This window comes from Macrobrachium rosenbergii, chromosome 8 (genome assembly GCF_040412425.1).
Source record: "Macrobrachium rosenbergii isolate ZJJX-2024 chromosome 8, ASM4041242v1, whole genome shotgun sequence".
In the NCBI taxonomy this organism is placed as follows: Eukaryota; Metazoa; Arthropoda; class Malacostraca; order Decapoda; family Palaemonidae; genus Macrobrachium; species Macrobrachium rosenbergii.
Genome location: NC_089748.1, coordinates 35,120,127 through 35,132,345, shown reverse-complemented (window position 1 = coordinate 35,132,345; position 12,219 = coordinate 35,120,127). Strand labels below are relative to the sequence as shown.

The 12,219-nt window shown below is 38.8% G+C and overlaps 1 protein-coding gene across 50 annotated transcripts in view; it reads right to left on the bottom strand.

Annotated features, from left to right (window-relative positions):
• Positions 1-12,219, bottom strand: part of LOC136840690 (nucleolar protein dao-5-like) — a 1,019,029-nt gene that overhangs the window by 134,578 nt on the left and 872,232 nt on the right. For all 50 annotated transcript variants that reach the window (XM_067107446.1, XM_067107459.1, XM_067107461.1 and 47 more), the window contains one exon: positions 1,793-1,854. In XM_067107446.1, the coding sequence (XP_066963547.1) occupies positions 1,793-1,854 (62 nt within the window). The remainder of the gene's footprint in view (positions 1-1,792; positions 1,855-12,219) is intronic.

Below are 12,219 nucleotides of genomic sequence, written 5' to 3'. Positions count from 1 at the left end.
ATAAAATAAAATACCATGATATATTCAATAAATTAAACAACTAATTTTGCATGGGAACAACATAACAACGAAATAAACAACAGAAAATGATGGTGATCAAGAATATAAAATAATTCATTAGCTCTGGATCATTTTACTGGATCATTTTTTTTTTTTTTGCTGGAAAGTCCACTGACACGAAATCGGTATGGAAAAGATTGATTTTGTCAAAAGTCACACTCTCCTCCTTCTAAAGCTTTCTCGCGAAGGAGATTATCCCGGAGCTCATTAAGCTGAATTATCTCGTGAAGAAAATAATATGAACTAATGATAACCGGTCGTTTTGGAGATCATTTCAAGCTGAAACTTTGACCAAAGGCTTTAGAGTTAAACCGTGTCGACAGTTCTGCCCTAAAATGGAAGACTGCAGTATCTGCAAAAATACAAAACTGAGAAAAATGGTAGATACTAGTTTTCCCTTGCCTGACTACTGATTTTGCAGATAATGCAAATTTCCCCTAAATACTCAAATACTCGATTGCAGACAATGCAAAATTTCTTTGAAACTCACTAACTGATTGTGTTTCAGACAAATGCAGTTTTCATATCTCAATTTCTGATTTTGCAGATACTGCAAATGGACCCCCTAAATAGTCGTGGAAAGCATTGAAGAATCATTCTGAAACTGCAGTAACTTGTGTATTTTGTGTTTCACGAGGCCGATAGGTGGCATGTATCAATTTCGAAAATGTTGCAGATACTGCAGTTTTCCATTTTAGGGCAGAGTTATTCTGAGCTCGTAAGTTGAACGTGACACAGAATTATAGAAATTTACTCGCGGTGAAAATCAATATCGAACTACTGAAGCTTTATAGCAAAAATGAAACTGAGTGAATTTTACTCAAGTTTAAAATTATGCATGACTGAGTCTCGACAAGTAATAAAATAAAAATGAAACTTAGTGAATTTTACTCAAGTTTAAAATTCAGTAACAGACCAATTTTCAAAGTGAGACTTCTGGTGAAACTGACAACAATTAATTACAGTTAAAATCACACAGACCTAAAACATCGTTCTTTTACAATAAAAAACAAAAAAATATCTAATGACTAAAACACAACTAAAACTACAATATGAGCAACACAAATAAAAATCAATCTACAACAACACAAAATCATGAGTTTCACTTAGCAACTAAACAAATAACCAAACATATGGTGAAAAAATCTGCAAGGGGAAAAGAAAGATTAACCAATCATTCAACACTCATGAGCTATCTTAAATATAAATAAAGTATCCCATCCCATGTCTGACTCCTAAAAGGCAAATAAAATAATAAAAATGAACGTGAAACATATTCTAAAGCTACCATAATCCCACCTGTCGCCAATTCTGCCCCAAAAAAATAAAATAAAAATAAAAATAAACAAAACTGGCTACACTGACCCCTTCATTCCCACCCTTACACCTTAAAATAAAGACAACTACACCAACTACACCTGGGGTGTACCCACTCCTAAAAAAAAATTGGCTACACTAATCCCCCATTCCCACCCTTACACCTTAAACAAAGACAACTACACCTGGGGTGTACCCAATCTTTAAAAGAAAGGTGTGCCTGAATCAGGCTACACACCTTTGACCACTACACCAACTACACCTGGGGTGTACCCCCCAATCATAAAAAAAAAAAAAAAAAAAAAAAAAAAAAAATGAAGGTGTGTGCCCGAATCACAGGCCAAACGTCTGTTTTTTGACCGTCGTTCTCTCTCCCTGTCATTACTGGTTTCACGAGTGGGGAGGTCTACACTACCTGGCTAACTCTGACTGGATGGTCGCTGTCACCCGCGTCTCGCATCCCGCTGCCAGCACCGCCTGCAATGAGAAGAGAAGAGCAAAGGGTTAAGACTCCGTTTATCCCCAGAAAACAAACCAGCCTTTTCTACCTTCAGGGGTTGTCTGTCAACTTGCTTTTTGGGGAGGGGCGGGGAGGGGGGAGGGGAGTGGAATGGGTTGGGGGTGGGGTGGTGCGACAGAACTGACTTCCGTACATTTGGTTTTCTTAATTTTATTATTTGTTGTCTGGTGGTGTTGCCGATTTATACAGCAGAAATAAATTTTTGTTTCTTGTGAAGAAGTGATTCGGATGAAATTAGCGGTGGGTATTGGGTATCTAAAGGACATCGTGGGTGTGTAAGTAACTAAAGAGACATTGTGGGTATGTAAGTAACTAAAAAGACATCGTGGGTATGTAGGTAACTAAAAAGACATCGTGGGTGTGTAAGTAACTAAAAGACATCGTGGGTTAAGTAACTAAAAAGACATCGTGGGTATGTAGGTAACTAAAAAGACATCAGAGGCATCGTGGTTGTGTAAGTAACTAAAAAGACATCGTGGGTATGTAGGTAACTAAAAAGACATCAGAGGCATCGTGGTTATGTAAGTAACTAAAAAGACATCGTGGGTATGTAGGTAACTAAAAGACATCGTGGGTATGTAAGTAACTAAAAGACATCGTGGGTATGTAGGTAACTAAAAAGACATCGTGGGTATGTAGGTAACTAAAAAGACATTGTGGGTATGTAGGTAACTAAAAGACATCGTGGGTATGTAGGTAACTAAAAGACATCGTGGGTATGTAGGTAACTAAAAGACATCGTGGGTATGTAAGTAACTAAAAAGACATCGTGGGTATGTAGGTAACTAAAAAGACATCGTGGGTATGTAGGTAACTAAAAGACATCGTGGGTATGTAAGTAACTAAAAAGACATTGTGGGTATGTAGGTAACTAAAAAGACATTGTGGGTATGTAAGTAACTAAAAAGACATCGTGGGTATGTAGGTAACTAAAAAGACATCGTGGGTATGTAGGTAACTAAAAGACATCGTGGGTATGTAAGTAACTAAAAGACATCGTGGGTATGTAGGTAACTAAAAAGACATCGTGGGTATGTAGGTAACTAAAAAGACATCGTGGGTATGTAGGTAACTAAAAAGACATCAGAGTATGCATCGTAAAAAGACATGTGTAAGTAACTAAAAAGACATCGTGGGTATGTAGGTAACTAAAAGACATCGTGGGTATGTAAACTAAAAAGTCATCGTAACTAAACTAAAAAGACATTGTGGGTATGTAAGGTAACTAAAAGACATTGTGGGTATGTAAGTAACTAAAAAGACATCATGGGTATGTAGGTAACTAAAAGACATCGTGGGTATGTAAGTGACTAAAAAGACATCAGTAGGTAACTAAAAGTCATCGTGGGTATGTAGGTAACTAAAAAGTCATCGTGGGTATGTAGGTAACTAAAAAGACATCGTGGGTATGTAGGTAACTAAAAGACATCGTGGGTATGTAGGTAACTAAAAAGACATCGTGGGTATGTAGGTAACTAAAAGACATCGTGGGTATGTAAGTGACTAAAAAGACATCGTGGGTATGTAGGTAACTAAAAAGTCATCGTGGGTATGTAGGTAACTAAAAAGACATCGTGGGTATGTAGGTAACTAAAAAGACATCAAAGGCATCATGGGTATGTAAGTAACTAAAAAGACATCGTAGGTATGTAGGTAACTAAAAGACATCGTGGGTATGTAAGTAACTAAAAATATATCGTGGGTATGTAAGTAACTAAAAAGATATCGTGGGCATGTAACTAAAAATACATCGTGGGCATGTAGGTAACTAAAAGACATCGTGGGCATGTAAGTAACTAAAAAGACATCTTGGGTATGTAGGTAACTAAAAAGATATCGTGGGCATGTAACTAAAAATACATCGTGGGTATGTAGGTAACTAAAAGATATCGTGGGCATGTAAGTAACTAAAAAGACATTGTGGGTATGTAAGTAACTAAAAGACATATTAAACTGTCAACTGTGATATCCATTAGCATCAAGGTCACCTCCCACTTAAAATGAGCAACAGAAAAAATAAATAAAAAATATGAAACAAGAACTAGCCCCTCGTGAACTTTTACTCGAATTGCGCCAAAAAAAAAAAAAAATAAAACGTTAATGTAAATATTCCCTTAGAAAACAAACTGCAGATGAAAGTGTGGGGTCAATGGATTCATATGAACGAACAAACACTTCTTTCGGTTTAATATTTGCAAAATAAATCTTCCTCGACTCAAAATCATGTACGGAAGTTGGGTCTCATTTCAAAGAAGGGTTTCCTTGAGTCTAAGCTTCCAAAAAAAAAAAGAGCAATATATAAAAAAAATATATTTCTTCTATCTGAGCTATTCGCTAACTTAAGTCTCTACAAATGTTTACCTGTCGTTCCACTTTCAGGAGGATGTGAAGGTGTCGCTTCAATATGCTTCATGCACGGATTTGCATTCGACTTAGAAATCAATATGAATAATTACATAAGCTAATAAAACCGTTTGTTCGTAATCATAAATGAAAGAAAACATACCTCTTCATTTTATGATGAACTGGATATAAGTTCATCATCTATTCATTAAAAGCCAACAAAAAATCAAATTCACTAAACTTCATATGTACACTGTTCAACATCAGTATCACTAAGCATAAATTAAAAATGTGGAATAAAAAGAATAAGGTTAAGAACATATAAAAGCGAACACTGACAAGTCGAGGACATTCATTAAAAAAGAAGAGAGATAATGAGAGAAATTTCAAAAGACCCTTTTATAACTTACCTAATTTTGAAGTAATTTTATCACGGTGGAACAAAAAACAGCAAGCATGACACGCCAACTCGAGTGAAAGCTATACAAATCTACGATAACAATGTTTTCCCCCGCCTTTCTTTGTTTTATTTAGATCACAGAGGGCACTCATTTTCAGCACAGTTATTCAGTACATGCATAAGATTTGCAAGATCTACAAATATAATTTCACATGCATAACTAGTTCACTTACAAGGCTGTTCGATAATTACCCTCGCTGCATTTCAATGCAACAGCGATTATATATATGAGCATTGCTAAAAATTGATTTAATACCATATAGAGTATAAAGAATAAAACTTGCTACTACAGTTTCTTTCAAGAAAATACAAAGGCAACTCATCGACAGAAATCAGTTCACCAAAATAAGGCTCCTTTATGAAGATCAATTTGATATTACCACATTTAGGCTTTCAATTTACTGTTCTGGCAGGTAAGCTAACATTCTCAAAGTTATGTTCAAGCAGGAGAATTCAGTTACCAGAGAATAAAATTTGTGTTTTATCCAGAGGAGTCAATTTAAACAAGAAACAAAAAATCTGAGTGTGTTGCTTCATTTTTCTCTTGGGAGCAAACAGGCAATGAGCTTATAAATCATGACGTCACGGCGTCTCGCAGCGTTGCCAGAACACGGACACCATAGCGCAAAACCGTCATCGCGAAAACATTTAAAACTCTTACTGCGTCACAGCAATTCATGCAGTGAGACCTCCGTGCAGAAAACGGCTTGATGCACAAACACCAGCTGAAAGAACTTGCCTTTAAACGAAGTGAAATCAGGAAATGGACATCCAAGGCAACGTCTGAAGCGTGGTGGGCCTTACCGTTAGGCAGAGAGAGAAGTGCTTTCCTTTCCTTTCCCCTGCCACGTGATAATCGATTGGCAGACCCTGCCTTGTCGTGGCTCTAAGTGACAGCGTATCCCTGGTCCTTAAAATAAGTACCGTCACGCAAGGCTAGGTCGTAAATAAGGACACTTACCTGACGCTGGACAAATAAACCACCAGAAATTCAGATACGGTACAATTCCTTCCACACCAAATACTAGGATGGAAATAAGATTTTCTTTTTCTCTTCACTCTTATTTATCGTATGAAAATTCGCCAAGTGAGAGACAAAACTATATTGTTTACCAGTATTTATAATTTTTTATACGACAAAACTATATTGTTTACCAGTATTTATAATTTTTATATACGAAGGAAGTACTACATACCACAAGAAAATATGTTAAAATTAAAGTTGACCACAGACGTACTTTACTTATTAAAGTTCTAAAAAAGTCTGAAGAACGTAAAGGGACAAAGCATCGCAAGAATGAGACATATACGACTGGCTTTAACAAAACCGTAAAACTTGGAGAAGTATGCTAAACCTTACGAAATTCATTTAAAAACAATTCTTACTAGTGCTTTAACCGTGTGACCTCTCTCTTGCAGCGTCTTCTCAACAACGGTGATTCCACAAAAACCGCAAGACTCCTCTGTAAGAACGCGGAAGGAGCCCATTGCCGAGAAATTCCTTGCTTCCTTAATTAAGAAGACAATCTGTTCAGCCCAAATGACGAATTAAAAAGGAAACGACCCAGCCGTCGTTCGTAAGGTGGAACGACCCAGCCGTCGTTCGTAAGTTGAAACGACCCAGCCGTCGTTCGTAAGTTGAAACGACCCAGCCGTCGTTCGTAAGGTGAAACGACCCATCCATCTTTCATAAGATGAAACGACCCAGCCACCGTTCATAAGGTGAAACGACCCAGCCATCATTCGTAAGATGAAACGACCCATCCGTCGTTCGTAAGGTGAAACGACCCAGCCACCGTTCGTAAGGTGAAACGACCCAGCCGTCGTTCGTAAGTTGAAACGACCCAGCCGTCGTTCGTAAGTTGAAACGACCCACCCATCGTTCATAAGGTGATTCACCACCTTCGGGAAAAACTTTCCTGGACTTTGCAATAGAATCTCCTCTCTCCCTCCCTCACTTCTCTTCCCCCCCCCTCCCCCAACCCCGTAACCCGATTAGACCAAATCAATGAATCATAAAATTGACCCAGAATGACCCTCCAAGCGGTCATGGAACAACCTTAAAGCCTCTTTTGCATTACTCGAGATCCAGAGACTGGGCTCTAAGGACCTCCCTCTCTCTCTCTCTCTCTCTCTCTCTCTCTCTCTCTCTCTCTCTCTCTCTCTCTCTCTCTCTCCCGCCAAGGCCCAAGTTGACCTCGAGAAAGGAGGAGAACAGTTATCTCAGTTATATTCACCTGAAGGTGAAACAGGTCCAGGAGTGGGTGAGTGAGGAGTGAGGAGTGAGGAATGAGGCTTCACCTTAAAATAAACACCGGTAAGAAAGTAGGAGTGGCAGGATTGAAGGTCAATCTAACCTATGTAATGTAAAAAAAAAAATTATAACATTAAAAAGAAATATATGACGTATAGGAATTCAGTTACACAGACAAATTACTTAACTGAATTGAAAACAGAATTTAGGCCAAAGGCCAACCGCTGGGACCTATGAGGTCATTCAGTGCTGAAACGGAAACTGACAGTAAAAATTCGAAAGGTGTAACAGGAGGAAAACCTCAAAGCAGTTGCCTTATGAATCAATTGCTAGGAGAGGGTGGAAGGTAAGATGGAAGAAAGAGAATGTGAAAGGAGGTACAGTAAAAGGAACGAAAGGGGTTGAAGCAGCTATAGGGGCCGAAGGATCGCTGCAAAGAGAACCTTAATGCCTACAGTGCACCGCAAGAGGTGGTGCACTGACCGTACTACTGTACCCTCCTACGAGGGAAAAAAATTACTTAATTACAAATCTTTTCGAATGCCAGGAAAGTTCTCCATATAAAAAAAGACTTATTATATGATTATTAACCTCCAGGCTAAAAAAAGGCTGTCAAAAGGCTCTTAATGAGGCAAAGTGACGTGGCTGTTTTGCATCGCAAGTTATTGCCAATTAGTGGTTGATGCATAATCATCGCAAAAAATATATATAAAAACTATTTTCAAACCTCAGCTATACACGAGGCAATCAAGTGTCTCCATGTACGAATGACTTTGTCAAATTAGTTGTTTAAAGTAGCCTGAATAACACAAATAAACAAAAAAATGCCCCGAAGAAACTTCGGCGCAATCGAGTTTTCTGTAGAGCCAATACATCGTATAATCAAGGCCACCGAAAATAGATCTATATTTCGGTGGTCTCGGTATAATGCTGTATGACCCGCGGCCCATGAAACTTTAACCACGCCCCGGTGGTGGCCTGTCCTATGTCGTTGCCGGATGCACGATTATGGCTAACTTTAACTTTTAATAAAATAAAAACTACTGAGGATAGAGGGCTGCAATTTGGTATGTTTGATGACTGGAGGGTGGATGATCAACATGCCAATTTGCAGCCCTCTAGCCTCAGTAGTTTTTAAGATCTGAGAGCGGACAGAAAAAATGCGGACAGGAAAAAGTGTGGACAGAAAAAGTGCTGACAGAAAAAATGCGGACAGGAAAAAGTGCGGACAGAAAAAAGTGCGGACAGAAAAAGTGCGGACGGACAGACAAAGCCGGCACAATAGTTTCCTTTTACAGAAAACTGATATAAAAAGGACAGCCGTATTGAACTTAATGCAGAAGAAGTCGTATCGGGAATGTAATTCGATAATGCCTAGGCCACAGGGAAGGTCAGGCTAGCCGTACCGTGTCAGACTAGACAGGATATGGGGTTTCAAATCCATGAGAACATATGGAACTTACGTATGGCATTCAGGCGGGGCTTCTCACAACCGCCGGTGACGAAGTCAGGCTATTTCCGCCTAGGCGAGACTGAGAGCTAAACACTCTGCCCGTGTTGATATTAATTTACGTTACCGCTTTGTTCGTGTTGGTAAACTGTGTCACGCGTCATGCTTGCCTTTGTCAGAATTCATTAATCTTTGTCAGAATTTATCAATCTTTGTCAGAATTTATCCATCTTTGTCAGAATTTATCAATCTTTGTCAGAATTTATCAGTCTTTGTCAGAATTTATCAATCTTTGTCAGAATTTATCAATCTGTCAGAATTTATCAATCTGTCAGAATTTATCAGTCTTTGTCAGAATTTATCAATCTGTCAGAATGTATCAGTCTTTGTCAGGATTTATCAATCTTTGTCAGAATTTATCAATCTTTGTCAGAATTTATTAATCGGGAGAAGCTGACACAGGTGTGAGTTGGCATTTGGCAGCTCAGGTGATGAGTCTTTGTTATCAGTTCATTTCGTCTCTTGCTTCGATAAGGGGATTATTATTATTATTATTATTATTATTATTATTATTATTATTATTATTATTATTATTATTATTATTATTATTATTATTATTATTGTGTAAAAAAAATTCACAATTATATAGTAAATATATTACACCAATTGTTTGTCACGAGACTGTGAATTTCTTAGCATTATTATTATTTATTATTATTATTATTATTATTATTATTTATTATTATTATTATTATTATTATTATTATTATTATTATTATTATTATTATATTTTAAATAAAATCATACTTCTCATCATTCTCTTCAAAACAGCATCATACCAAGCTAGAATTTTCGAAGACTTGGTCTCATCAGGGAAGCTGAAATGGACAGGGGTTAAGTGATTTTAATCTAAATGTCTCTGAGACTTAGTCCTGACAAACAGCAAAAGGTTTCAGACAATATCTGACAACATCAGAACGACGGGCAAAGTAAATGAGATATTCTCTGCACATTACCACCGTATTCAACTTTCGTTAATGACAATTTTCAAACTTCCGGCTGGTGACAAAACACAATCAATTATTTTTGACAACCACAATTATTTTTGACAGTTACGATCAAGCGCGGTGAAAATTCGCATACCAAGACGCAAGATCACATTCAGGAACTGTGTTTGCTTGTTATAAGCACTTGATGGCGTGCTAATGACCTTCTATATATAACCGCCATCAAGCAAGCAAGATGCAATGTACAGTATGGCGCAGGCAAACATTTATTCGAAGTTGAGTAAGGTTCATGGACGAAGTGATGATGATGTTATATATCAGTACGGCTTCTCTCTCTCTCTCTCTCTCTCTCCACCCTTCCAACCTAGCCAGTACAAAGCAGGAAAGGGTGGGGGGGCATTAAGAAGGAAAAGCAGAGGAGGAAGACTCAAGGGTGAGCAAGTGGGGATTATAACGTAGGGTTCCCACCCTCGAGAGGGGGAACCAATCTGTTTGTGTAAGGGATTTTGACAAGTACTCAAAACCACGTGTAGGTCGTCTCGAACCTCGTCACCCCCCTCCATTTTGAACCCTTTTTAATAAAAAATAAATAAATATATAAAAATCTGTTGTTTTTATGAGACCCAATCAAAAGGCGTTCAATTATATATGCAAGCATGTTGCGATTCACATCGATAACTCCTTTTTTTTCCGGTTTGAATTCGTAAATTTTAATTTCATTTCATTTCCTACGAATACTTTTCACTTTTTTCAATTTCATGCCATCTCAAGTTTGATCTACTTTCTTAACTGAAGTAACCTTTCCTCCACGTGATCTCTTTATTCTTAGACAAACACCAGAAATGAAAAAAAAGGAAGGGCATAAAGATAATTAAATAAATATATAGGAATGGAATGCAATATAGAGTTTAGGCCAAAGGCCAAGCACTGGGACCTAAGAGGTCATTCAGCGCTGGAGAGGAAGCTGAGAGCAGGTAGGTTTGAAAGGTGTAACAGGAGGGGAACCTCGCAGTTGCACTATGAAAGACTGTTAGGAGAGGGTGGCTAACCCGATGGAGGAAAGACAATGAATGGAGGTACAGTAAAAGGAATGAAAGGGGTTGCAGCTAGGGGCCGAAGGGACGCTGCAAAGAACCTTTAAGTAATGCCTACAGTGCACCCCGAGAGGTGCACTGACGGCTCTACCCCCTTAGGGAGAATAAATATATAATACTTTATACTCTGATGACTGAATCTTAAGAGCAACAAGTTTCATAATGCTTGGATGGACTACTGATTAAATGAATTGCAGTTCTTTAATATCACAAGTAAGGCATCTTCATACTTTGAGGTTACTGACGGTAAAAGCGAAAACTCACCCTACCCACCGTTCAATTATACTGCCCTAAAATGGGAAACCTAAGTATCAGCAAAAATTTCCGAAACTGAGATATGCCACCTACTGTGCTCGTGAAACACTAATACACAAGTTACTGCAGTTTCAGAATGATTCTTCAGTGCTTTCCACGAGTATTTAGGGGGTCCCATTTGCAGTATCTGCAAAATTTTCGAAATTGACATATGCCACAAACTGGGCTCGTGAAACTCTAATACACAAGTTACTGCAGTTTCAGAATGATTCTTCAATGCATTCCACGAGTATTTAGGGGGTCCAATATGCAGTATCAGCAAAATCAATAGAAAGACAAGGGAGTATCTACCATTTTTCTCAGTTTTGTATTTCTGCAGATACTGCAGTCTTCCATTTTAGGGCAGATTTCAGAATGATTCTTCAATGCTTTCCACTAGTATTTAGGAGGTCCCATTTGCAGTATCTGCAAAATCAGTAGTAAGGTAAGGGGACTATCTACCATTTCTCTCAGAAACTGCAGTCTTCCATTTTAGGGGAGCACACCTTGCTTAAATAACCACAGGAGTGCTTGCGCCGCAGCTGATTTAATTTTAATTAACTTTCAAAGACCTGTAGAGGACATTTCTCTTTCAGCCAAGTCCTTGAAGTACACAAAGTCAAGGGGTTAAAAGACTACTGGCTCAAGTTGCATAAGGGAAGCAATACAAGTGGCCAACAAAAGGGTTGAGTTTACTAACCCATTATCGAGTCTGGTACGTCTTGCAGTCGCTTATTCAGATTTGTCAGACGCCTCTATTTTTCCTATTTACTTAACGACTCTATTTGCTTCACGCTCAGAGTCTTCGGCAGCCACAAAACTTGCGACTCTCGGCGAGTTCGTGCCCTCGAAGTCTGGACAGACGTGACTGTGTTCCACGCAGAGAGAATAAAGGAAAGTTGACGCCTTCAGAGATTCAGTTCTAACAGAAGGCAAGAAAGGGTGCCGGTTTCGCTACCATATGGAGAGGGAAAGCCCTCTCTCTCTCTCTCTCTCTCTCTCTCCTTATATTTAGGTCGTAAAGCCTCTGGTGCACACTCCCTGATCAATACCTCCGGCTGCGGTGGCTAAGCTAGGGACACTACCCTCCCGTAGAAGGATGGGTGCAATGAGTAACGTAGGTAAGGGGAATGGGGAAGGGGGTACTGAGCAAAGAAGGGAGGGGTGGGGAGGGGGGAGAGAGAGAAGTGCTGGCTGGCGATGGCGGAGGAGATTGCGGAAGGGAGTTGCAGAAAGACACGGGAAACGTGATATTATTGTCTCCTGTTATTTTTCCACGCCGGAGTGGAATATGAGATCAGAATGAAAAATTACCAGACGACAAAAGAGGGCCGAAGAAACAAACAATGCGAGAGGCGTTTCGTCCGGAGGAGAATGAGGGCGATGTGTGTGTTAACGAGCAACAATGAAATGGGGAATG